Source organism: Manis javanica, chromosome 8 (assembly GCF_040802235.1).
Source record: "Manis javanica isolate MJ-LG chromosome 8, MJ_LKY, whole genome shotgun sequence".
Lineage (NCBI taxonomy): Eukaryota > Metazoa > Chordata > Mammalia > Pholidota > Manidae > Manis > Manis javanica.
In genome coordinates, this window is record NC_133163.1 from 113,254,999 (window position 1) to 113,282,548 (window position 27,550).

The 27,550-nt window shown below is 41.1% G+C and overlaps 2 protein-coding genes and 1 pseudogene across 8 annotated transcripts in view; 2 read left to right on the forward strand and 1 right to left on the reverse strand.

Annotated features, from left to right (window-relative positions):
* The window catches only part of CSNK1G1 (casein kinase 1 gamma 1), a 304,324-nt gene that overhangs the window by 117,289 nt on the left and 159,485 nt on the right, over positions 1 to 27,550 (reverse strand). The window contains exon 1 of one of the 5 annotated variants that reach the window (XM_073211958.1): positions 21,503 to 22,684. The exons of the other annotated variants lie outside the window; for them this stretch is intronic. The gene's annotated coding sequence lies outside the window, so the exon portion shown is untranslated. Of the gene's footprint in view, positions 1 to 21,502; positions 22,685 to 27,550 lie in introns of those variants that run through there. 5 annotated transcript variants of the gene reach the window in all.
* LOC140843185 (transmembrane and coiled-coil domain-containing protein 5A-like) lies at positions 1,025 to 27,424 on the forward strand. Of its 3 annotated transcripts, none has more exons than XM_073211978.1 (13): positions 1,025 to 7,672; positions 9,604 to 9,648; positions 10,647 to 10,796; positions 11,226 to 11,346; positions 11,724 to 11,774; positions 12,486 to 12,557; positions 15,262 to 15,318; positions 15,772 to 15,831; positions 16,249 to 16,313; positions 17,363 to 17,417; positions 19,256 to 19,296; positions 22,683 to 22,914; positions 25,178 to 27,424. In XM_073211978.1, exons 1-12 carry the CDS (start codon positions 7,596 to 7,598, stop codon positions 22,879 to 22,881), a joined length of 993 nt encoding a protein of 330 aa, XP_073068079.1. In that variant the 5' UTR covers positions 1,025 to 7,595; the 3' UTR covers positions 22,882 to 22,914; positions 25,178 to 27,424. The 3 variants fall into 3 exon arrangements, with proteins under 3 accessions (XP_073068079.1, XP_073068080.1, XP_073068081.1); XM_073211979.1 differs by having other exon boundaries at positions 22,683 to 22,907; XM_073211980.1 differs by lacking the exon at positions 25,178 to 27,424 and having other exon boundaries at positions 1,033 to 9,060; positions 22,683 to 25,170.
* On the forward strand, positions 19,656 to 19,768 carry LOC140843308 (small nucleolar RNA U13; annotated as a pseudogene).

Here is a 27,550-nt window from a genome sequence, read left to right on the forward strand (position 1 = left end):
TGTTCATGTGATTGTACATTAATAATAGCAAAATAAAAATAAATTAGACAATCTACAAGAATTAGACAAATTCACAGAGAAGTACAACCTTCCAAGACTGATGCAGGAAGAAGCATAAAATCTGAACAAACCAATTACTACTAGCAAAATCGAACTGGTAATAAAAAAAAACTCCCAAAAAATGAAAGTCCAAGACCAGGTAGTTTCACAGTTGATTTCTATGAAACATACAAAGAAAAGTTAATACCTATCCTTCTTAAAGTATTCCAAGAAGTAGAAGGGGAGGGTACTTTCAAATTCATTCTATGCAGCCAGCATCACTCCAATACAAAAACCAGACAAAGAAAGCAGAAAAAAATAAAATTATAGACAAACATCCCTGATGAACATACATGCAAATATCATCAATAAAATATCAGAAAACTGAATTTAAAAGTACACCAAAAGGATCATCCATCATGACCAAATCAGATTTATTCCAGGGAGAAAGTATGCTATAATATTTGTAAATCCATCAACAGCATTCACCACATTAAAAAAAGAAGGGTAAAAACCACATGATCATCTCAATACATGCTCAAAAAGCATTTCACAGAGCTCAACATCCACTCATGATAAAAATTCTCAACAAAACAGGTATAGAGGGAACATACCTCAACACATTCCTCTTAACATCAGGAACAAGACAAGTAGGTGGAATCTCACCACCACCAATTTTGCTCAACATAGTAGTGAAGGTTGTAGCCACAACAATCACAAAACACAAAGAGATAAAAGGCATCCAAATTGGTAAGGAAGTTAAACTTTACTATTTATAGATGACATGATACTATTTACAGAAAAACGTAAAGACCACCAAAACACTATTAGAATTAATTAATGGATTTTAACAATATTGCAGGATACAAAATTAATACACAGAAATCTGTTGCATCCTGTGTACCGATAATGAATTAGCAGAAAGAGAAATCAGGAAAACAATTCTTTTCACAATAGCATCAAAAAGAATAAAATACCTACGAATAAATCTAACCAAGGAAGTGAACGCACTATACCCTGAAAACCACAAGACACTCTTAAGACAACCTAAAGAGGTCACTGACAAATGGAAACTCATCCCATGCTCCTGGCAAGGAAGAATTAATAGACAAAATGGCCATCCTGCCCAAATCAATATACAGATTCGAGGCAATCATTATCAAATAACGAACAGCATTCTTCAATGAAATGGAACAAATAGTTCAAAAATTCATATGGAACCATGAAAGACCCCAAATAGCCAGAGCAATCCTGAGAAGGAAGAATAAAGTGGCGGGGATCTTGCTCCCCAACTTCAAGATCTACTACAAAGTCACAGTAATGAAGACAATTTGGTACGGGCACAAGAACAGAGCTACAGACCAGTGGAACAGAATAGAGACTCCAGACATTAACCCAAACATATATGGCCAATTAATATTCGATAAAGGAGCCATGGACATACAATGGGGAAATGACAGTCTCTTCAACAGATGGTGCTGGCAAAACTGGACAGCTACATGTAAGAGAATGAAACTGGATCACTGTCTTACCACATACACAAAAGTAAATTCAAAATGGATCAAAGACCTGAATGTAAGTCATGAAACCATGAAACTCTTAGAAGAAAACATAGGCAAAAATCTCTTGAATATAAACATGAGCAACTTTTTCCTAAACGCATCTCCTCAGGCAAGGGAGACAAAATAAAAAATGAACAAATAGGACTACATCATACTAAAAACCTTCTGTACAGCAAAGGACAACATCAGCAGAACAAAAAGGCATCCTACAGTATGAGAGAATATATTTGTAAATGACATATCCGACAAGGGGTTAACATCCAAAATGCCTAAAGAACTCACACGCCTCAACACCCAAAATGAAAATAACCCTATTAAAAAATGTGTGGTGGATATGAACAGACACTTCTCCAAAGAAGAAATTCAGGTGGCCAACAGGCATATGAAAAGATGCTCCACATCACTAATCATCAGGGAAAAATGCAAACGAAAACCACAATGAGATATCGCCTCACACCAGTTAGGATGGCCAGCACCAAAAAGACTAAGAACAACGAATGCTGGTGAGGATGCGGAGAAAGGGGAACCCTCCTACACTGCTGGTGGGAATGTAAGCTAGTTCAACCATTGAGGAAAGCAATAGGGAGGTTCCTCAAAAAACTAAATACAGAAGTACCATTTGATCCAGGAATTCCACCCCTAGGAATTTACCCAAAGAATATAATTTCTCAGTTTCAAAAAGACATATGCACCCCTATGCTTATTGCAGCACTATTTGCAATAGCCAAGAAATGGAAGCAACCTAAGAGGCCATCAGTAGATGAATGGATAAACAAGAGGTGCTACATATACACAATGGAATACTATTCAGCCATAAGAAAGAAACAAATCCTACCATTTGCAACAACATCGATGGAGCTGGAGGACATTATGCTCAGTGAAATAAGCCAGGCGGAGAATGACAAGTACCAAATGATTTCCCTCATTTGTGGGGTATAACAACAAAGCAAAACTGAAGGAACAAAACAGCAACAGACTTACAGACTCCAAGCAGGGACTAGTGGTAACCAAGGGGAGGAGTGAGGAAGGGTGGGTGGGAATGGGGGAAAAGGGGATTGAGCGGTATCATGATTGGCACACATGGTATAGGGGGGATCATGAAGAAGACAGCTGAGCACAGAGAAGACAAGTAGTGACTCTGTGGCATCTTACTACACTGATGGGCAGTGACTGCAATGGGGTACATGGGGGACACGATAATATGGGTGAATGTAATAACCACATTGTTTTATCATGTGAAACCTTTAAAAGAGTGTATATCAATAATACCTTAATAAAAAAATTAAAAACCCCTCAATGGCAAGTTTGGCAGAAATTGTTCACCAAGAAGGTTTAATATTGCCTTTATGAGCCAAAGAGACAATAAATAATATGAGAGGGGAAAGTATTCTATGCATAATTTCCAGTAGGGAAAAAAATTCATGATAGAAACTTGAGCCTCATAAGGGCAGGGGAAAAAGAAAGGGGGCATTACAATTAGTATGAATAATATGTGTGGGGAGCATGGGGACGGCTATACAACACAGAGAAGACAAGTAGTGATTCTACAGCTTCTTACTAAGCTGATGGACAATGACAGTAATGGGGATTGTGGGGGGGACATGGTGAATGGGGGAGCCTAGTAAACATAATGTTCTGCATGTAATTATAGATTAATGGTAACAAAATAAAACCAAACAAACAAAAAAGATAAGCAAGTGTGCATTGAGGTTCCAGGAAATAAAGGAACGAATAAATTGTGAAAAAAAAAAAACCTTGAGCCTCCATTCCAAATGGAAACATAATAGCGGCAAAACATTTATTGTCTCTCGTCTTTATTTTCCTCACATGTAAAATTAAAAGCTGATATATTAAAAGACATCCAAAAATGGTAAAAATATAAATACATATCTGACAGTTTGGTTGTATCTAAAAAATGTAATGACTATATAAATCTATTCTTTGAAGTCCTTCTACTTGGGGGAAGGGTGGGGGAATAGCCTGAATGCTCATCACAGGTAAACATTTGTTGAATACCTCTTGTAGGCTGAGTTGTGTCCCACTAAAATTCCTATACTGCAGTCCTCATTCCTAGTACCTCAGAATGTGACTGTATTTGGAGATAAGGTCTTTAAAGAGGTAATTAATTTAAAATGAGGTCATGAAGGAGGGCCCTAATCCTCTATGACGGTGTCATTTTTTTTTCGTTTGATTTTTATACTTGATTTATATGTGAATCCCACATTTCTCCCTTATTATTATTATTATTATTATTATTTTAATAAAATGCTGAAGTGGTAGGTAGATGCAAGATAAAGGTAGAAAACATAATTTAGTGCTGTAAGAGGGCAAATGTAGATGATCAGGTCTGTGCCTATAGACTAAGCATTGATCCAAGCTAGACAAGGGCAACAAAACATCCACGGATGCAGAAGATTTCTCTCAAAACAGTGGGGTGAGGTTCTAAGCCTCACCTCTGTTGATCCCCAATGTCTATGACGGTGTCATTTTAAGAAGAGGAAATAAGGACACAGACCCACACGGGGACGCCTCGTGAGGACACAGGGGAGAACACGGCCATCTGCAAGCCAAGGAAAGGGGCCTCAGGGGAAACCAGCTTTGCCAGCACCTTGCCTCATAGCCTCCAAAACTGTAAGGAAATAAACTTCTGTTGTTTAAGCCACCCAGTGTGCAGCACTTTGTTACAGCAGCCTTAGAACATTAACACAGGGCACTCTCCTGGCACTCCAGGGGAGACAGGTATGTACACAGACAAACAGGTGAGAAGGGTGTGGAGGGGCAAATTATGAAGATTATCAACTTAGCAGAATTTCGTGTGCTGATTGAAATGATATATGGTATGTAAAAACCTGGAAAATGTTTATGAAAAATATTAAGTGAGAAGGCAAACAACAGTATTATCTATTCTATGATAACTACAAAAGATGGTTTGTCAATAGGAAAAATAGAAGAAAACTTGTAAAAATATAGGGTTTTGCTGAGATTAGATCCTTGATGAGTTTTCATTTTTTAAATAATTTATGCTATTATAACAGCAATACAATGAATTATAAAAGAAAATACATACACATTTTGCCAGTTCAAACTACCATAGTTGTTTATTGGCTATTAAATAATGGCAGAAGGAACTAATGGTACATTCCTTATTTTTCTTAACATTTCAGTCCACTTCAAATTTCTGCTTTTGAGAAAGCTATTCTGAGTATTTTAAAAGGGAATTCAAAGAGGTTTTATGAGCCTAAAGATTGCACAAAAATAGTAACTAAAAATAAGTAAGGACATAAGGAAAATCATGTATTTGATTCTGTATTCAAAAAACAATGATCTACAATGACGTTCTAGAGTCTTGCGCAGTTATAAGCCTCAAAACCAGGCTCATCTAGAAACATACACAAGCAGAATCTGCGGAAGTGAAACGACAGGTGAGTCAGCAGGAAGGGCCTGGGCCCAGGCAGCCGTGCCCAGGGCTTGGGCACCTGGCCTGCCCCCCTCACAGCAGCAGGGAGAGGGCCAGGCAAACAGATACTGAGTGCCCAGCCTGGAAGACGAGGGGATGTTTTCACAACAGACTGCCATGCCAAGGCCGGAGTTCGCAGCCACAATGCAGCAGCACAGTCTGATGTGTCTCAGTGACTCTTCTGCACAGGGCCCAGCACGGCTTGAAAATGTTACAAGGTGAAAACAGCTGCTCTAATGCTGCACTGGGTGTTAATCAAGCCACCTCTCGAATAGCAGCAGTGCTTACATCAAGGACCTTCATTTGCCCCCAAGGCCCTGTTTCTACCTTGATTTAGCAATTCTCACTAATAGCAGTCTCTTGTCCTCGTCCCACACAAGGTCCCAAGCTTTGGGGTTCTGCGGACCCAACAGGTTTGCCCTTGGTAGCCCCTCCAGGAGAAAAGCTCCCCAGAAAGGAGACAGAGCTTTATTTTTATCCCAGTGAAAGTCCCTATCCAATCCATTAGTAGCTACGATAACCATGGTGTAGGGCATTTCCTGGAAAAGCTATATAACCAGCTGGTGAACTCTCCCTACCATTAAATCCTGGGAGAGGCCATTGGCCTGAATTGTTACTAAATTACTCTTCTGTGTACGGCTTTATAAAGGGAGACGGTAATGGGGGTCATCAGAGGCCGTTAATTGTACAAATAGTTTGTTAGAAACTACAGTATGTTAAGAAGTCACTCTGATCCACAGATCAACTCAATACAGTCCTGAAGTAGAGATTCAAAACTTCCCAGGTTTCCTTGACTTATGCGAAAAGATACAAATTGTACAGAAGGTGGCCAAAGTGTACAGACTCATGTATGCAGGAACACATTCTTTACATAGTGCAATTGATTTTATCTTCCCCTCTCCCTGCTCTGACTGCAGTTGGCAGAAAATACAATGGGGCCAACTCGAGATATCATGGACTTTTCCCAGTTAAAAATCTCTATGGGCAATTTCTCAGTATTTTGGACAGATTCTCCCTCTCCAGAGTTCTCTTTTTCCCCAGAATAGTGGCAGCTGCAGGAAAAGCTACGTATCCTCAAAGCAGCAAAGGAGGAGCTTTGCGTCCTCACGCCTCCTCCTGGTGCCCTGGGCCTGCTGGCCCTTCGGCTGCGTGCTGGTCCATGCTTCTGGTGGCCATGGGCCTTGTCTGCTACTGCCCTTGGCCGTGAGGCCTGAGGATTCTGTGTTCACCTCAGCACAACCTAAGGTTTCCTTCCCATTGATTAGGCCTCTTGACACATCTACACCACACTTCTGGGTCTGGCAATGCTCAGTGCGTTCTCTGCACCACCCTATTTAAAACTTCAATTCCTTCCCACGTAAACAGGACTCACTGAATTTCTCTCACCCCCTTCACCTATGTTTCTTCATAGCATTCTTCTTTTTTATCATACCAAATAAAATAAATGTACTCATTTATTGCGTTGTGCTACCCCTTCCGTCCTCACATGCACACCCTGTAATGTAAACTCCGTGATGGCAGGTGTTTGGGCTGTTCTGTTCACTCTGTCTCCCTCATGCTTAGAACAGTGCCTGGCATCCATAAGCGCTCTTCTGATGTTTCAGTGTGTGTCAGATGAATGAGCGGTTATGGGATCAGACTGATGCCTTAGGACCCAGGTTCCCATAGCCACACTCGGGCAGAGAGGAAGCTCAATCTGCGAGAAAAATAAAACACAGGGACTACCCCTTCATACTACCCAGGAATCACAACCACTGAACTGACTACCACCAAACTCGGCCATCCATCTAGCCTTGGAACTCTGCATGAATGACCATTGTCACCCACCCCACTGTGACATGTTGCCCCACCCATCCTATGTCAGTAGCAGAGTCCTGACCCTTTGGAAGGTTCTGACACTCTACTGGTTGGTTCCAGTGGGGAAGGACTAGACTTCAGAAGCTGAGCGACTAAGGTAGAATCAGGAAGCCATTTACAGAAGGGGGACAGAGTTTACTGAAGAATTGGATAAAAAAAGGAATCTAAGGTACAGAATGAACCAAATTATCTACTTCTGCTTGGTTTTTGTGAGCCCTATTTAATACTGAAGATCTTAATATCTGACGATCCTTACAGAGTCCCGGCTAGAGGTCAGAAAAATTTCTTTTCAGGGCGGTCATGCACCTACACTCATGCCCAGGGGGCCTTAAGGAAAGCAGCTGGGCACGGAGCAAAAAGGGACTTCAGAGGAAGGGATGACCTTTATTGATTCTAATTACCTGGAGCAAAGTTTGAAAGGGTTCTTGTTCTAGAGAACCATCTCCGCATGTACCCACTAGAAGGACACACATTGAATTTTCCAGCATTATCCCTGTATCCTCACTGTATCCTTACCTGAGGTACAGTCAGATCAGGGACAGAAGAATCAAAGGGCTGGGTTTTGTCATGGCCAAAACCTGGGGGGTTGGAGGGAGGAAATCAGTTGACTTAATTTTGTCCCTATACTCTGGGACTCCTGGCTAGTTACTCTGTGTTTCACAAATGGACACATTTCCCCAATGCATCCAATGCATCTCTGCTGGTATTTCAGGGAATCTACATTGGAAGAACCCGAGGAGGATCAGCTAGATCACGAGTAAGTATCACGATTATGCAAAGCCACATCCAAGGACCAAGGTGTGAAGCAGGTCTGCTCTGCATGACTTCCCTCATCTCCCCCCTCCCTTCCTCCTACACACCCGTCTATCCAACCCCCGGCTGTCACCCACCCCACTGTGACATGCTGCCCCACCAATCCTATGTCAGTAGCAGAGTCCTGACCCTTTGGAAGGTTCTGACACTCTACTGGTTGGTTCCAGTGGGGAAGGACTAGACTTCATAAGCTGAGCGACTAAGGTAGAATCAGGAAGCCATTTACAGAAGGGGGACAGAGTTTATAGAAGAATTGGAGATAAAAAGGGAACTAAGGTACAGAATGAAACAAATTATCTACTTCTGCTTGGTTTTTGTGAGCCCTATTTAATACTGAAGATCTTAATATCTGACGATCCTTACAGAGTCCTGGCTAGAGGCCAGAAAGATAACTTTTCAGGGTGGTCATGCACCTACACTCATGTCCATGGGGCCTTAAGGAAAGCAGCTGGGCACGGAGCAAAAAGGGACTTCAGAGGAAGGGATGACCTTTATTGATTCTAATTACCTGGAGCAAAGTTTGAAAGGGCTCTTGTTCTAGAGAACCATCTCCTCATATACCCACATAGCCTTGGAACTCTGCATGAATGACCATTGTGACCCACCCCACTATGACATGCTGCCCCACCCATCCTATGTCAATAGCAGAGTCCTGACCCTTTGGAAGGGTCTGACACTCTACTGGTTGGTTCCAGTGGGGAAGGACTAGACTTCAGAAGCTGAGCGACTAAGGTAGAATCAGGAAGCCATTTACAGAAGGGGGACAGAGTTTATAGAAGAATTGGAGATAAAAAGGGAACTAAGGTACAGAATGAAACAAATTATCTACTTCTGCTTGGTTTTTGTGAGCCCTATTTAATACTGAAGATCTTAATATCTGACGATCCTTACAGAGTCCTGGCTAGAGGCCAGAAAGATAACTTTTCAGGGTGGTCATGCACCTACACTCATGTCCATGGGGCCTTAAGGAAAGCAGCTGGGCACGGAGCAAAAAGGGACTTCAGAGGAAGGGATGACCTTTATTGATTCTAATTACCTGGAGCAAAGTTTGAAAGGGCTCTTGTTCTAGAGAACCATCTCCTCATATACCCACATAGCCTTGGAACTCTGCATGAATGACCATTGTGACCCACCCCACTATGACATGCTGCCCCACCCATCCTATGTCAATAGCAGAGTCCTGACCCTTTGGAAGGGTCTGACACTCTACTGGTTGGTTCCAGTGGGGAAGGACTAGACTTCAGAAGCTGAGCGACTAAGGTAGAATCAGGAAGCCATTTACAGAAGGGGGACAGAGTTTATTGAAGAATTGGAGATAAAAAGGGAACTAAGGTACAGAATGAACCAAATTATCTACTTCTGCTTGGTTTTTCTGAGCCCTATTTAATACTAAAGATCTTAATATCTGACGATCCTTACAGAGTCCTGGCTAGAGGCCAGAAAGATCACTTTTCAGGGCGGTCATGCACCTACACTCATGCCCAGGGGGCCTTAATGAAAGCAACTGGCCACAGAGCAAAAAGGGACTTAAGACGAAGGGATGACCTTTATTGATTGTAATTACCTGGAGCAAAGTTTGAAAGGATTCTTGTTCTAGAGAACCATCTCCGCATGTACCCACTAGAAGGACATACACTGAATTTTCCAGCATTATCCCTGTATCCTCACTGTATCCTTATCTGAGTTACAGTCAGATGAGGGACAGAAGAATCAAAGGGCTGGGTTTTGTCATGGCCAAAACCTGGGGGGTTGGAGGGAGGAAATCACTTGACTTAATTTTGTCCATATACTTAGGGACTCTTGGCTAGTTACTCTGTGTTTCACAAATGGACACATTTCCCCAATTCATCCAATGCATCTCTGCTGGTATTTCAGGGAATCTACAATGGAAGAACCCGAGGACGATCAGCTAGATCACGAGTAAGTATCACGATTATGCAAAGCCACATCCAAGGACCAAGGTGTGAAGCAGGTCTACTCTGCATGACTTCCCTCATCTCCCCCCCCACCCACTCCCTCCTACGCTCCTGTCTATCCAACCCCCTGCTGACACCACCCCAAGCACTCCATGTCCTCCTGAAGTGACAACTCTTATAAATCCTGCATCCACTCAGCCCTTCCAAGGAAGGACTTACTTTACCAAAATCGTCCCTCATTCCCACTCAAAACAAAACACCTCTCCCTCACACTTTATCCCCAGTTTATAGTTTCAAAGAGAAACCAATTAACTGACACACAACAACAAAAAAAAGTTACTGAGAGCTTCCCATTTGCCAGGTACCCTTTCTAAACCACTGAGATATTACCATTATTACAATCAAATTTATTTCAAAAAAGATGTTTGTATTCTTGAAAGTGAATGCCTGGATCATATCTGTGTGTACTCAGTGGAGTGACTCCCATGGTAGATTCTCAAGCTTTGTAGCAGACAATGGAGAAGTTTTGAGATGGGAGGAGGGAGGGAGAAACAGAAGCCCCATCTGCTCGTGGAGAGCTCTTGCGGCATAAGGCAGAAACCAACTCTAAGTGATGTGCCAGGTGCCTGGATGAAAATACTCAATGGAAGTGTATTTCGTGAGCAGATTTTGTGCACCATTTTCCTGAGAAACCATTCTCTCCAATACAAGAGGCTATTAAGGAAACAATCTTCTCCTGGAACCAGGGAGGAGGTGCACTATTACACTGAGCACTTTGATCAAGAAAGCCTGGGAAAATCCTCTTGCTCACGGAGTTCAGAATTACTGAAACAAACTGTAAGGGCATGATTAAGAAATACAATTTCCTATGAAAAAGGAAAGGTGTGCTCCCAGAAACAGCCAGGTTGCTGAATCACAGGTCTCCTAGATACCCCTTCTGGCCCAAAGATCCCTGACCCTGAGATAACTGGCCCTTGTTCCTTTCGTGGGCTGAATCTATAGGTCAGAGGAGTTGGAGATCTTAAGACTGACCCAGTCAAATAGGAACCTAGAAAGTCTGAACACAGACCTTGAAAGAGACCTGCAAATCACAGATGAGGCAAATCAGGAACTTCTTCTCCAAATCCACAAGAAAGAAGAAGAAATACAGAGGTGAGTGCTGGGTTTTCTTGAGGGAAGTTCCCAATCCAAGGGATGGGATAGAGGAGAAGAGACAAACCTGAATTTTCCCACTTGCTCTAGACACCTCTATCTTATGCAGCAGTTCCTTCTTCATTCTTTGGCATTTTCTGTGGCTCAAACCCGGAATTACAGCAAGTTTCAAAGAGATTCTTAAAAGACTGGATGATATTCACCTGAGCTGAAAGAACACTAGGGTGTTTGACTCAGGACTCAGGTCAAACGTTGAAGTGATTTTTTTTCCTGCCTTTGAAGTGATTATGATGGTAAGGACCCAGGAAAAATGGGCTTCCAACTTGAGAGCCATATTTACTGACCCTGAAGGAACCCTTAAAACTGATAGATGTGTTTTTCCAGTTCTGAAGCTGTCTGTTCCTCACACTATGTGCTTGTGTCATTCAGGCTGGAAAGTGAGATCACTCAGACTCAAGACCTGAAAGATGATGAGTGGGAGAAGGAGAACAGTACCACCGTGGAAAGGGAAAGAACTTTGCAAGAACAGGAAGATGAAATCGCCAGACTTGTAAGCAAGGAGCTGGGAAGAGCCATCTGATAGGTTTTATTCCTCAGCTTGTCTCTCATTAGTCATCAGATAAGCTAGTCGTCTCTTTTCTACATGCAAAGAATAGTCAAAAGTCATGGTAAAATATGTGTCAGTGGCACAGTATCTTTGGTAATATTCAATATTGGGAAGCCCTGCATGTGGGCATGTCTATCCTGGTGAGTTGGTATACACATACATATGTGGAAATCAAACCACAGGTCCTCTACCTGACAGTAGCAGTGAGGTAGAGTTACTGCAGGGAAACAGCACCAGGTGAAAGGGAGAACAATCAGCTGAATAAAGGTGGGTGGCAGCAGGGAGCTCCGCACCTATGCTCTGCTTCTTTCTCTCAACAGGAAAGGAAAAATGAGACTCTGGTGCACGGTATAAGAGACCTTCAAAAAAAGGTGGGTTGGGGCTCTAGTTTTCCCCACGTTCCCCGCAGCGGCTCCAGCTGTCAAAGACACAAGGGAGGGAAAATGATCATAGAGGATCCCACGTGTCAGAAAAGTTTGTGCTGGGGGGCGGGTTCTACCCCTGCCCCACTCTCCTGAGGCTGAGCCTCGTACCTGAATGCCATGGACTTCCCCTGCAAGCATGAGGTGAAGGCAGTGGGTGCGACATTTGGGCTATTTGGTGATCCCATGGGTTTTTCATTCTATCACAAGAAAATGGAATCCACTGACACTTTGTCGGAAGGTGAAAGGTTAATTTTATTTTCAACAGACTTTTTAAAATACTTAAATCCCAAGGGCTTCCCCTTTCCTTATCCAGGCATTCACTCTACCTCAACTCCTGCTCAAAATACAGCAGGTTTCCTATGATCGCCCTACTTTCTGACCCCCGCCTGCAGCCCTCTGTAGCCTGGAATGGCACAGGGTTCAGGGAAGTCCTCCTGCTTGTGCAGACCCTAGCTTTGGTGGCCGACACTAGTGAGAAGAAGACGGAGGTAGAATAAAGATGATTCCAAGGGCACCAAGTATCCATTAAGGGACAATCTCCTGGCAGCTTTACCAAGGCCATGTTATTGGTTCTACACACCAAACAGTGTGCTTGTCTTCTAGAATTTTTTATTTGATGTATTTTTATTTGAAATATGTATTTATTTAAAATCATAGCTTACAAGGAAATCGCAAAAGGAAACCAAGTGTGAACAAGGCCATCTAAAGGGACCACTAGAAGACTCAAAGGTAAACGAAAAAGCAATCTTGAGTGGGTTTGGGTTACATAACCAGGAAGCAAGCTTTTAGGTGGAAACAACTATCAAAACTGGGATAAATTCTTTGTAGTTTTAGCCCATGTCAGACTTAAGCCTAGACTACTGAGTACTGAATTCTTTTCTGCCCTTGGTAAGGAATTTCACTCTGAAGCCATATATTTTGTTTCTCTTCCTTTAGGAAGAGCAGAACACAATTGCACAATGCATATATAACACTGAAGTCCCTAGTTTATATCCTGGTCCCAGCACTTAGTGAGGTATATGAAGTTGGGCAATTTAATCAGCCCCTTCCAGCCTCAGTTTGAAAAACTGAATGAAATTGTGCATTTTTAACTCTCCTTTTTTTGAAGAGTAAAACCTTGAAATGTCACATATTTAACGTGATTATTTAAAAGTCTAGCTGAGGCAAATGTATGAATTCATAGAGCAGAGCTAGGATTTGTCAAATCTACTGTGTGCTAGGTAATTTACACACTCTATCACTGACTCCCATCCAGAAAAGGATTCATTCAATTTATCACCCTAATATTTAGTGACCTCTACCTGCTGAGTGCATCATCATACATTGCTTAGCATTTCTCTAATTGTGTTCCAAAGATAAAAACCTGGGCACAACCACAATCCATCTGATCAAAGATGCAAAAAGGTGGACTTATTTTTTTATTCAGAAAGCAGGTACAATTCTTACTTGATATTTTCTGTAGAATCCCATCTTCCCCTGCCTTATTTCTCTTTAGCTTCTTAAGCTCACACTTAAGCCCATACTACGTCTGTGGAGGCCCTGCAGATATGGACACACTGAAAATAGAAATACAAAGTGAAAAATAGAGAATTCCCTATTTCCTGTCAGCCAAGTTAGTACTGATGGCCACAAAAAAAACACACACAAAACAGGAAGTCCAAAGCCACCCAAACAGCTTGCTTGGCCATGCCTGTCCAGGAAATGTATCTGGAAAGGAAGAAATGTGGAGCCTGCATGTGCTTCAGGATAAACTTGGGGCTCCGGTTAGAAAGGCTTATGAAGCCCCTTGACTAGCCTTGCCGTATAACTAAGTGCATTGGCTTCCTTCTGCTCAAAACAAGTTTTCTTGACAGCAGCCCAGCAGAGCCCATGGCAAGGCTTTAAGTCTGGTGATGCTGTGTCACCTCAGCTGAGCAGGAAGACTATAGGTAGTTCCAGGTATTGTCACAACAATGGCCATTATTTTCCCAGAAGCTATTAGCCCACCTCCAAAGAACTCTAAAGCATTACTGACCCTTTAGATTACTCCCATTTGCCTACATGCGCTGTAGAATTCTCAAGTGATTTCTCTAATTCTATGAAATCCATAGCATCTCTTGCTTCTGTTCTTACATCCTGGCAATCAGCTCATCAGTTTAATGGTAGGCCTGCTGCGCCTCTTTGTGTCTCAGACCACCGTCCTCAAGATACAGCCCTTAGCACATCTGGCTCTCTGGCCCTGGGTATAATTGACTGAAGAGGAAAGGAACTGTTAGAAGTCTTCAGATGTGAAACAATGGTACTAGATCAAAGTGGGAACAGTAGAGCTAAAAGTGGAAGGAAGGAAAAACGCAGGCTTGTCTGCTCTAACGAGGGAATATCCCCCGAGCACATCTATTCCTCGGCTACATTACCCTTCTGCAAGCCACCATCAGCCCTTGCCTGGATGCCAAATCAGCCTCTTGGTCTTCCTGCTTCTGCTCTTACCCTTAGTCTACTTTTCACACATAGAAAAGACTTATTCTTTAAAAACACAAATCAGATTATGTCCTTACTACTTCGAGTTCACACCTGGCTTCTCACTGCAATTAAAATACGGAACCAAACTCTAGAAGCCACAAGGCCCTACATAATCTCACCCAGGTCAACCTTTCCCCACCTCATCTTCTCCTTCCCAGGTGTGTCCCCATGCTCCAGCCACATAACTTCCACATACACACTAAATATGTGCTCTTTCACAGTCTTGGCTCTTGCTGCAACCCTGCATGGGGCGTATTTCTTCCAGATCTCCATTTGGCTAATATTTACCATTTAGATTTCAACCCAGTATCATCTCATCAGACAGGACTTCAGCTATGATAGCTCTCATGCCATCGCTATCACTACATTTCTCTGTTTGTATTTCTTTCATAGCATTTATCATTATCATGTTGACTTATCTGTTCATGTCCCCAACTAGAATGTCAGCTCTGAGAGGCAGAGACTCTGACTCTCAATCCTGTTCACCGCTGTACCCTTTCTACTCTCATGGCCTTCTGCCCATCACTCCAACGTAGTGACCAATATAGCATAGGATTTCATCAAATAAGGAAGGAAAAGAAGGAACAGGGAATATGGGGAGCAAAAAAGGAGTGAGCAGTAAGCATATAAAAGGAAAAAGAAGAGTGAAGTTTTTCAAGATCGATGTTTTCCCTAAGAGAAATAGCTAAGAAGGAAGGAAGCTAAGAATTGTAGTTTAAGCGTGAGTGGAGCCCTGATGAATGCTAAGGGCTTGGGAGTGTAGAAGGGCAGGTTCACCAGAAGGACGCTGCATGGTTGGACTCTCCCCCATTAAAAAGACATCTGACATCATACCTGATGCATGTCAACCACCTGTCAGGTAACCTTTGAGACAGCATTTCAGAATGGAATCCTGCTTGCACCTTGAGTTATCCATCTCCTTCCCTTTCTGTAGGTTAAGTTACAACAGCTGGAAGCTTCCTGTGCCGACCAAGAGAAGGAACTGGCCAAGGTGATGGTAGTAATTTCAGTATTACTTCTCCCAGAGGAAGGAAAAGTTGATGTTCAGTTAGACGATGCAATACATTCTGCAAATGACTGAGTTACACATAATAAGGCTCCAGATCCAGAACCATTATGGGGTTGGGGAGGGGATGAAGGAAAGGAAGATGAATGCAGTCTCCTAGGTTTCCTTCTCTTCAATAATTTTTACAGGATATGTTCCATATCAGTATATTCAACAAATTAGTATCTATTCTTCTCCCAACTGTCCCAAAATAAAATCCCCCCCAAAATAAAGCTTATCTATCCTAAAAAAAAAAACGAGTTCATATATACAGCAAAAACATATTTAGAACAATTAGAAAACTACATTTAGGGTCTGGGATTTAGGAGGAAACAAGTATACTCTTGTTCTTAGAGAAATTTCCTGAAAGAAATTTAAGACTGAATTTTGGTTTCCCAGATAATGGAAGACTATGCACATGTGGCCCAGCTCTGCAAAGATCAGGTCTTCTGCATTAAGGTACAGTTTCTCGGTAATGGGACACAAAAGGGTTTGTAAGGTACAGACAGGATAATATGAAACCAGGCTTTTCCAAGAACACTTTCTAGGACAAGATTAACTCTTCAAAGTGGCATTACAAAGAGACTTTGGGTCCCTGACAACCCACCACCAATATCATTCCGTTACAGCCCTGGTCTCCTGACCTCTGTGCTCTTAAATTCATAATGAGCACTTTTCCTTTCATGACGCCAAATACCCAGGGACCTGCCGGGAAGGTAGGAAGTACAGCGAGTGACCAGGAGTGGTGGTGGGTGTCGGGGCTGGAGAAGGAGACCAAGCATTCATGTTACCACGTAATAATACATGCTTCTTATGATTAGAAGAAGTATAAGGCTTCTAATTAGTAACTGCGGCTTCTTTTATTTCTCTGGGAAGAAGTACCAGGAAACTTGGAGGAAAATGGAAGAAGAAGCAGAGATGCGGCTCCTTGAGAGAGAAGTGTGAGTTTTGACAAAAAAAGGAACTTCTTGGTTTTAGTGGTAACTCCAGCTCAGCCTCGGTCAGAGCAAACATTCCTCTGACCAATTCCTACGTGGGACTGAGTGAGCCCCAACACCACATCTCTCTCCCTTCTGTTAGCGATTGTTTGACTCCCACTAAACCACACCAACATCAAAAAGGAGGTCCTTGTTCCATCCTTCTTAAAAAACCATCCCTTCATGCTTCTATCACATGTTCAATTATTCAGGTTTATATTAAGGGCAGGAACATCTGATTTTAAAAGGGCTGGTGGTCAGGCACTCTGATGAGTAGGACATTCCTACTTTCACAGAAAAGCCCTTTAAACTAATACCACCCTCATTTCCCCAAAAACATAGAGACTAAGCCATATAAGATAGGTATGAAACTAACCTCTAGACACACGAAGGCCATCATATTACAAAACTCAAACTGTACGCTATATTAACTACTAAACTGTGACCATTAGAGGTTAGAAATGGTAAGACAAAAGCCCCTCCTTTCTGAGTTTGTCTAGAATTGAAATGGTGAGAAAACAAAGTAAAAAACCTCACTCCCATTTCTTGGCCCCTTTTTAGAAGTTACATCTTAACTTAGTCAAGAAGTACTTATATTTATTAAATATTTTAGAATCTTGGGATCGAGGTAAAGAGACCCAAACTTCATAGCGCCTCTAAACAGCCCTGGTATGCATTGCGGCCTGGGAGGGCCACAGGGTACCTGCTCTTGGAATTCTGAAGTATGGCTTCAGTGCTAAGCTCAGTTTCTAGAACAGAGCTGCCCAGTAAAACTTTGTGCCATCCAATAGTAGCCAGTTGCCACCTACTGAGTACCTGAAACATGGTAGTGTGACTGAGGAACTGATTTTTTTTTTATTTTAATTAATTTTAATGTTCACAGGTACATGTAGCCACTGACTTCCATAGTGGACAGCACAGCTTTAGAATGTAAAACTTTTTAAATAATCATTATGTAGTATGAATATTTGAGTGTACTTTATTCAACCCCTATCTCATTCATTTCCCCCTAGATCAAAAGTCTTGAGCATGAGCTCTGCAAAAAAATACAACAGCCAAAATAATAAGGTGAGTGTTCCACCCTGTGTCCTCTCACTCAGTGCCACTGCCTGTCAGAGTTTTCAAAACACTATAAGCCACGAAACATACACAAATCTTCCCATGTGCATTTTCTAAGATGAGTACTAGATGTAATTTCAAAGCATTCCAACCTAAAACCTGAAACAAAGAAAACATGTAAATGACATATCCTCGTAGAAACTAGTCTAAGACCTCAGAAGGTTCAGAATGCAAGCAAGAAGGAACATTAACTGAGGGTATAATACTCTACAGAGAAGAGGCTAATATATGACACATATACCACACCGCCCACCTCCTGCAATCACAGAACTCTTTCCAGGTGATCCCAACATGGTCCCGAATCTTTCAAAACACAAAGCACCAGGGTTATCTGTCACTATCTGATCAGAGATGCCCCATGAGTTAACATAAGAAGTCATCACTTCTTTATGACAAAGCTCCAAGACTACTCATATTTAACATCGTGATGTCACCAGCACATATGTAAAGGTCAGAAGGACATCGAATTGGATGCAGAGCATCACGGCTCTTTGCCTGTTTGGCATTTTGGGGCAGCAAGTTCACAGGACTAAAAGATAAACTTTTATTTAACTTTATTTTTGTAATGCATATTGGTTTAAGAGGCAAGGTTGACTGACATTCACCAGAAATTTTTTGGCATGAAATATATGGTCTTGATAACCTCAGAAAAAAAAGAAGTCTTCTTTTCCCAAAAAGCAAACATTAATAATACACCATTGTCCCTGGGGTCATCTAGATGTTCGGGTATATGTCACACATGCCCACAGTGACCATGACTCCAATGGTCCTGAGCAAGTTATTCTGGCCCCTCTCTTGCATATTCCACTCAGCAAAAAAATTAACTGGACCCTGAAATTAACTGGACCCCCCCTCTCTAGGACGAGGCTTAGCATACTTTCTGATATGTCCCCTCATCTACCCCCAATGGTTCATCAAAGTATTCATCTGACTACCCATCAGAGGAAAAACAGAGCGTGTTCATCAGGGTTACCAGAGTCCCATGATGGTCCCGAGCCCTGAGTCTGAGCCGTCCTTACAGAGATGCTCCCTGAGCGCTGATCAGAGGGCGCTTCACCTCATCGGACTCAAGCTATAGAACCAAATGTGTAAAACACACAGTTTCTCCTGATTCCAATTCTATGAGCCTTATTTACACAATTTTAAAATAGGATCTTAATTCCTCCATCTTTTTATCTCCCAAGGAAGTTAAAAGGAAAATGAAATAACTAAGGAAATATTTTGTAAAAGAAATGTCACAGAAATTCAGGATATATCTTCACCTTTCCATTTTTATACATTCTAAAACTTATCTCAGAATATATTTCTGTGGTGTCCATAGCTTGTTCATTCCTCTAAGGGTTGCTGGCTGAGCTGAAGGTAAGCAAAGAGTTATGAGAGCCCAGAATGTGGATTCGCAGAGGTCCAGGCTTCAGGCCCGGCCCTATCACTTACTAGCTGTATAACCTTGGGCAACAGACGTTACGTTTCTATGCCTTCCTTTACTCCTATCAGTATATATAAGGAGGTGATACAAAAGTATATAGAAATATCTAAGTGTGTGTATATATATATATATATATGTGTGTGTGTGTGTGTGTGTGTGTGTGTGTATGTATATATAAATAATGCACATACATATATATGAATATATATGTATATACACTGTCTTTGAAAATTTCATCTGTTTATGTTTATGAAAAAAATTTGTATGGTATCTAAACATAACATATAACTAATGGCTCACTGAATATTACTTGACAGTGATGAAACTGCTTATTTATCAATGTCCTTTCTTCTTCTCCCAGGACAATTCTCTCCAAAAGAAGGGAATATGGCTCTGTAAAAGGCAAGTAAATATCTTTGAGCAAACTTCCTGAACACTGGGAGATCTACTAGCCATCCTGCAGACGACAAGGAGAACCTTGTATACACATTCACACATTCTCACACACACACACACACACACACACACACACACAGAGTCAACAAACTAGTGTCATCAGTGACCACATTTCTCAGTTCTAATGCTATGACTTCTTGCCGAAAGGCAATTACTAATCTAATTTTCCAGTATTAGCAGCCAACAGCCGAGCAGTAATCACAAATGGGAATGTTATCACCTAAAAGACATGAGGCAAATCTCACATTTCCTCCCTCTTCCCTTAACAATCAGAATTCATTTGATGTGTCTGGATCCCCAGTAGAATCAGTAGATTAGAAATGGGGTTCATAAGCATAGTGATTGGGTTTTCACCCTATTGTATGACACATGCCTCCCTCAAACCTTGTTACAATGTCAACTCTTTACCACTGAGATGAAAAATATATACATACATAGGGAGAGAACTTCTAAATGCAATATACTGCTGCCTAATAACAGATAAAAGAGAAAATGATTGTGAAAAAAAGATAAAGCACCTAACAGTATCCAGCACATCATAATTGCTCAAAAATATTTGTTAGCCTAAGAACTCAAGATTCAAACAACTGAGTGCATATTAGTTCTGAAGGAATCACTGTGACAGCAAAGATCTGTTTTCATGAAGTCCTTGCATTTTCAAGAAAAGGTCAAATTATGTTCAATATAATCTGTTTAAGAAGGCATAGAGAAACATATATTCAAAGTGGTATAAAATATGATTTAGAAAGAGTTCCATCAAAATGATTAACATAAAATTATTGGTGTTTAAAGGTAATTTCCAATGGTCTAGAATATTGGCTTAAGGGGGATATCCCTTCATACAAGGTAAATGAAGTACTACATATTTTGGTGTCCCTAAATATAGTGTTCTGGAACAACTAGTAGAATTTTTCCTAGAAATCCTACAACTGCCTTCACCTATACTTTTAACACCAGTGCCCAGCATGGATTCGCCCATGTGGACTCCCAAGGGCTGTCTGCCTTCAGTTGGTAATCTGGAGGAGAATGTACAAGTTTAGATCACCAAACTACAAACACCTTTCCTCTTGTTTTACTCGACCATTCTGTGAGGCACGGGTAGGCTGGTTGTTAACTCAAGAGATTAAAAAGTTGGTTATTCCTAAGATTTTCCCTGGGAATGTCACCCACAACCTCCTTATGAATATTGTATCCAGCTTCAAGGAGATTTGTAGGAAGGAGGAAGGAGGTTTGTAAAGGGCTTCTGATTCTAATTCTAAGATACTTGACTAGAATGGATCCTGGATCCGGGCTCTAAGATCAACTCTAGAGAAAAACTTCAGAGAACTGGTGGGGAAGGGGTTCTCTCTGACTACTGAGTGCAAGTGGTAATGAATTTGTCCTGGGGCTGGAGGCAGCCCAGAACAGCCGGATAAGGTTAATGTAGGAAGGAAACAGTGGAGGTTTGCTCGTGCAAATCATAGTAACACAACAAGGGCAAAAAAATTCATCATTTAAAGAAGAAATCAAGACCACCATAGGGAAATTTAGAGAAATGTATTAAGAAATATTAAAAGTATCATGAATGAAAGAAGAGAAATACCATGATCATGGATAGGAAGCCTTAATACCAGAAATGTATCAGTTATCCCCAGTGGAGAAATAGTCAATTCAATTCCAATCAAACTCCCCAAAAGATGTTTCATGCAATTGAATGAAATGATTCTAAAATATACTATATTTGGAGGAGTAAAGGGTCAGAGATAACCTGGAAATTTTAAAGAAAAGTAAGAGGTGGGGAATATGCCATTTCAGATATCAGAACTTACTATGAAGCTACAATAATTATGATAGTGTGCTATTGGGACCAGACTAGGAAAACTGAACAATGAAATGGAACGAAAAAAAAGCTTAGAAACAGTGCACATTTAGACCTTTGATATGTAACAATAATTATATGTCATAGGGGAAAGGAAGAATTGTTCAAAAATATGGTAGGGACAAACGTTATCCAAATAAGACAAAAAATGGTATCAGATCACTAACATTCAGCATATATAGAAAGCAAGCCCAATGTGTTAAAGACTTAAATGTCCACAAAAAGAAAGAAAGGAATCTTTAAAATTCAGCATGAGTTATCTATTCCCACCTAACAAATTACCCAAAAACTTACTAGTTTCAAGTAATAAACATCCATCATCCCATAGTTTCTGTGAGTCAGGAATCTTGGAGTCATTTAGCTGGGTACTTCTAGCTCAGGGTCTGTTGTGAGGCTACAGATAAGATGTTGGCCAAAGTTACAGTAATTAGAAGGCTTGGCTGGTGCTACAGGACCTATTTCACACTGGCTTTTTTGCTGGATTTTGGCAGAGATCTCTCAGTTCCTCATCACATGGACGTCTCCACAGGGCTGGTTGTGAAGCCTCCCAATATGACAGCTGGTTTTCTCCTGAGAATAAGGAAGAAGCTGTAGTGTCTTTAGTACCTAGTCTAGGAAGTCACACACTGTCACGTCACTTCCACAATATTGTATTCTTTAGAAATGAGCCATTAAGTCCAGTCCACATCCCAATGAAGGGAAATCTCATAATGAGAGGAGTATCAAAGAATTTGTGAACATATTTTTTAAATGCTACAAACTCTCAATGAAGATAGAAGTATCTTTCAGACCTTGGTATGGGGCATGGATTTTTAACACGACATAAAAAGGATTGATTCTAACTAAAGGAAAGGTTGATAAACTAGCCTTGATTAAAAATTGTTAACTTTTCAATTGTTAACTTAGAAAGTAGAGGGAAGTTACTCAAAGTACACATGGAAAAGGATTCATATCAAGAACATATAAAGAATTTTTACCATTTAGTAAGAAAAGCTCAAACAACCTAGTAGATAAATGGGCAAAAGGAACACAGAAGACCAATAAACCTATGCACAGATATTCAGCATCACTGTTCCTCAGGGAAATACAAATCAAGTCCATAATGAGAAATTACTTTACACCCATTTGATTAGTGAAACTTTAAAAATCTGACGGTAAGTGTTGGAGAGGGTGTAGACCCACAGAAATGTATACTCTGCTAGTGGGGTATAAATCAGTGTGACTACTTCACAAGATAATTTCAGATAATGATAAATACTAAAAGAAAATAAAACACAGTGATGGAAGACAGTAACTAGCAAGCCAGCACTAGGGAAGGACCACATTTACAAGGGGTTGCTGGGAACGGAGACAAGATTTAGTGGGAGACATTTGAATATCAAGAAGGAACCAGGTGTGCATTTAGGTATGACTTACTGGTCTGTTCCTGGTTGTCTAACATCTGGCTAACAGTTTCTTGGCTTTCTCTTTTCAGGATTTTTCTATTTCTCTTTTTCATAACCCTATTTTTCATCACACTGCTGGGCTACCTGTTTTTCCACATAAGCTTCATAAATCCAGATCTCCTCATCGACATACTACCCAGGATACTGAGCAGGAGCACCTTGTGGAGGCTAAGGAGCTTCCTCTCTGCGTCCCTCACACTTCGGACTGAGGACTTGTTGCCCCACTAACCCCCAAACATCCTTGGAAAAAGAAGGCAAGTGGTACGTGACTGTGTGCACTAGGAGATGGTGGAACTTGTAGAGGGAAGATGTTTTCTTCAGTTTTTCCCTTGAGGTTTGCCTACGGATTACCTTTCCTCCCATGTTGCCTTTCCAAGATCAACCTTGCCCAGTCAACAGCTCTGTCAATAGATTTCAGTGGCTATAGGATAAGCTAAATAGTATGAAATAGTAAACAAAGTAGACCATTTTCAGAATAATGTCACCGATGCTAAACAAAGTTAGAGTCCATCAATACTTCTAGTTAATCTTAAAAATGTAAGAGACTGGACCTCTGCAATGCAGATGGCTCACTACTGATAATTAGAACTCTACAGCGGCAAGTGACCTTAACTTAAACTAACTTCCAAATTACAGCAAAATTAAAAAAAAGATATTGCCTATGGAACTAAAAATATGAGGTTTCAGGCATGGCTGAATCCAGAAGTTTCACCAGTGTCCTCAGGGCTTCATCTCTCTCCCTCCTTTCCCTGAATGGGCATTGCTCCTTTAAGTGGCAATCTTCTGCCAATAACCTAAATCCTATACTACCAGATTAGCAACTTCAGCACAATCACTCTTTTCCAATAGCTACAGCAGGAAATACCAAAGAGTCTGTATTGGCTGAGGTCAATTGCCTATCCCTGTCCCATAATAGGCTGATCATGTGTCAGCAAAGTCATCCTTTAATGAAAGGCTTAAAGGCAGCTTGGACCACAGATAAATATTTCAAACAGAAGGAACCAAATGGAAAAAAAAAAATTAAGCAACTTTCTTAGTCTGGTAAATTGCCAAGAATGAGTAAATTCTTTCTTCACCTCAGGCCTCAGAGAAAACAAAATCCTTTTCTCCTGGCAATTACTAGAGTAATGTGCAAATAAGCATTGTCTGACCGTACAAGTCACTGAGTTTTTACCTGGCACCCTAAATGGAAACACCCTCCACCACCTCAAAGAGCAGCACTGCTCGCGTGGCTTATTCCCACACTGAGTGGCAGAGGCCTTCTAGGGTCCTGTAGAATCTGGCAGTTTCTGCCCAGTAGGTGTGGCCTTAGTAGGTGCTTCATTAAACCAGATTTCGTTCTTGGCACAAGGGGAGGATAAGGTATGGCCAGCTCCCATGTACCACTGTCCTACCACATGATAGAGCAAGAAATCCACTCCTCTGCCCTCATGAATTGGAGACTTAGAATTATGAAAGAAAAAGTATTTTTACACATTTTGATTTCAGATCACTGAAGGAAACAAAAAAATTTTTCCTTTCATGCATCGTTTATTGTTCATCACTATGTTTTCTCTGCTCTAGCTAAGTGAAATAATGCTGAGAAAACAGTTCAAAAGTTATTAGGAAGGACACATATCCCTAATAACATCTTGAGGTCCATAACTGCCCTTGTTGTTGGTTAAAGTAAAGGTAAATGTTGACTATATCATTCAGGGTCACACCCAGAATACAAAACTGAGAATAAGAATTCAGAGAGTGGAGAGAACCAGCAAAAACAGTTGTTCCCAGAATGTAAAGTGAGTTAGCAAAAAAACCATTTTCCTCTATGTGACATTATTCCCGTAGACGGACATTCTGGCAACTTTACATGGTTTCATTAAAAAGATGATGATGATGGAGGGGGGAGCAGGGAAGGGAGGAAGGAAGGAAGGAAGGAAAAAAAGGAAGGAAACGAGGCTGATCCGACAGTGAACTGCTGTTCTCTTCTACATGACTACTTCACTGCAGCCATTGACTGTGCCTCCTTTAATTTTATAATACTGAGAAGCAGAAGTTATTCTAAAGGCCAGCCTCAATGGTTAAAATCACTGTTGTAAAAATTCCTTCTGCTAAGGAGCAAAACTAATGGAGGCTCTTCTGTATTTGCAGCGAAAAATAGAAAAAGAGCATTCACATGCAGTGTGGGATTAGAGCCTGGGAACAGATGTAGGGGAGGTCAGCTGCTGTGGCTGGGCTGTCTTGATTCTCCTGCTGAATATTTACAGTGGGGACTGGCTGCAGGTGCCAGGAGTTGGCTTCCCAGTATCTTGACCATTGCAAACAAGGAGCAGCTTGCTTTGTCTCTGAGCAGTGCACTCTTCCCTCATAATTTGACTACGGCTGAATGGCTCCCTCAGAAACAGCGGAGGGCACTGTTCCATGGCAAATGCAGGCTCTCCTCAGAAGCTGTTTCTTTACCATAGGTATATACTGTACCCCTGCAAAGTGCCGACCAGATGGGGGCAGGTCTGTGGTAACAGCAAAACTGTCCCATTTTTCACAGGGTCATCGGCCAGATCTGGGTTTGAACATCAAGAGCACGGATGATAAAGTCTCCTACCCCAGGTGCTGAGTCACTACCTACAATGATCATCTGCCTAATACCTTCAGAATATGTGTTCTAAGTGGAAGGATTTCCTCACACGGTCTCTGCCCTTATACGTATGCCCACCATGGTGCAGAATTCCACAGCTTAATAAATTCCAAAAAGAGATATCACTCCACAGTGCTATTTATATTAAGTTTTATAAATAAATAAATTTAAGATTCATGGAGACAGAAAAAGGATGTATGTTGCTATTTGCTGTACAGAAATGGACAACGACCTAGAAAAATACAGCCTTCCAAGACTGACCAAGGAAGAAACACAAAATCTAAACAAATCAATTATCAGCAAAGAAATTGAAACAGTAATCAAAACGCTACCTAAGAACAAAACCCGCGGGCCAGATGGATTTACCTCAGAATTTTATCAGACACACAGAGAAGATATAATTCCCATTCTCCTAAAAGTTTTCAAAAAAATAGAATAGGAGGAAATACTCCCAAACTCATTCTAAGAACCCAACATTACCCTAATACCAAAAACAGGCAAAGACCCCACCAAAAAAGAAAATTACAGACCAATATCCCTGATGAATGTAGATGCAAAAATACTCAACAAAATATTAACAAACCGAATTCAAAAACAAATCAAAAGGATCACACACCATGAGCAAGTGGGATTCATCCCAGGGATGCAAGGATGGTACAACATGTGAAAATCCACCAACATCATCCACCACATCAACAAAAAGGAGGACAAAAACCACATGATCATCTCCATAGGTGCTGAAAAAGCATTTAACAAAATTCAACATCCATTCATGACAAAAACTCTCAACAGAATGGGTATAGAGGGCAGGTACTTCAACATAATAAAGACCATATATGATACACCCACAGCCAACATCATATTGAACAGCGAGAGGCTGAAAGCTTTTCCTCTGAGATCGGGAACAAGACAGGGATGCCCACTCTCCCCACTGTTATTCAACGTGGTACTGGAGGTCCCAGACACGGCAATCAGAGAAAACAAAGAAACACAAGGAATCCAGATTGGTAAAGAAGAAGTCAAACTGTCACTATTTGCAGATGACATGATATTGTACATAAAAAACCCTAAAGACTCCACTCCAAAAATACTAGAACTGATATCGGAATACAGCAAAGTTGCAGGATACAAAATTAACACACAGAAATCTGTGGCTTTCCTATACACTAACAATGAACTAATAGAAAGAGAAATCAGGAACACAATTCCATTCAAAATGGCACCAAAAGAATAAAATACCTAGGAATAAACTTAACCAAGGAAGTGAATGACCTATACCCTGAAAACTACAAGACACTCTCAAGAGAAATTAAAAGGTCACTAACAAATGGAAACTCATCCCATGCTCCTGGCTAGGAAGAATTAATATAGTCAAAACGGCCATCTGCCCACATCAGTATACAGATTCGATGCAATCCCTATCAAATTATGAACAGCATTCTTCAATGAACTGGAACAAATAGTTCAAAAATTCATATGGAACCACGAAAGACCCCAAATAGCCAGAGCAATCCTGAGAAGGAAGAATAAAGTGGCGGTGATCTTGCTCCCCAACTTCAAGATCTACTACAAAGTCACAGTAATGAAGACAATTTGGTATGGGCACAAGAACAGAGCCACAGACCAGTGGAACAGAATAGAGACTCCAGACATTAACCCAAACATATATGGCCAATTAATATATGATAAAGGAGCCATGGACATACAATGGGGAAATGACAGTCTCTTCAACAGATGGTGCTGGCAAAACTGGACAGCTACATGTAAGAGAATGAAACTGGATCACTGTCTTACCACATACACGAAAGTAAATTCAAAATGGATCAAAGACCTGAATGTAAGTCATGAAACCATGAAACTCTTAGAAGAAAACATAGGCAAAAATCTCTTGAATATAAACATGAGCAACTTTTTCCTAAACGCATCTCCTCAGGCAAGGGAGACAAAATAAAAAATGAACAAATAGGACTACATCATACTAAAAACCTTCTGTACAGCAAAGGACAACATCAGCAGAACAAAAAGGCATCCTACAGTATGAGAGAATATATTTGTAAATGACATATCCGACAAGGGGTTAACATCCAAAATGCCTAAAGAACTCACACGCCTCAACACCCAAAATGAAAATAACCCTATTAAAAAATGTGTGGTGGATATGAACAGACACTTCTCCAAAGAAGAAATTCAGGTGGCCAACAGGCATATGAAAAGATGCTCCACATCACTAATCATCAGGGAAAAATGCAAACGAAAACCACAATGAGATATCGCCTCACACCA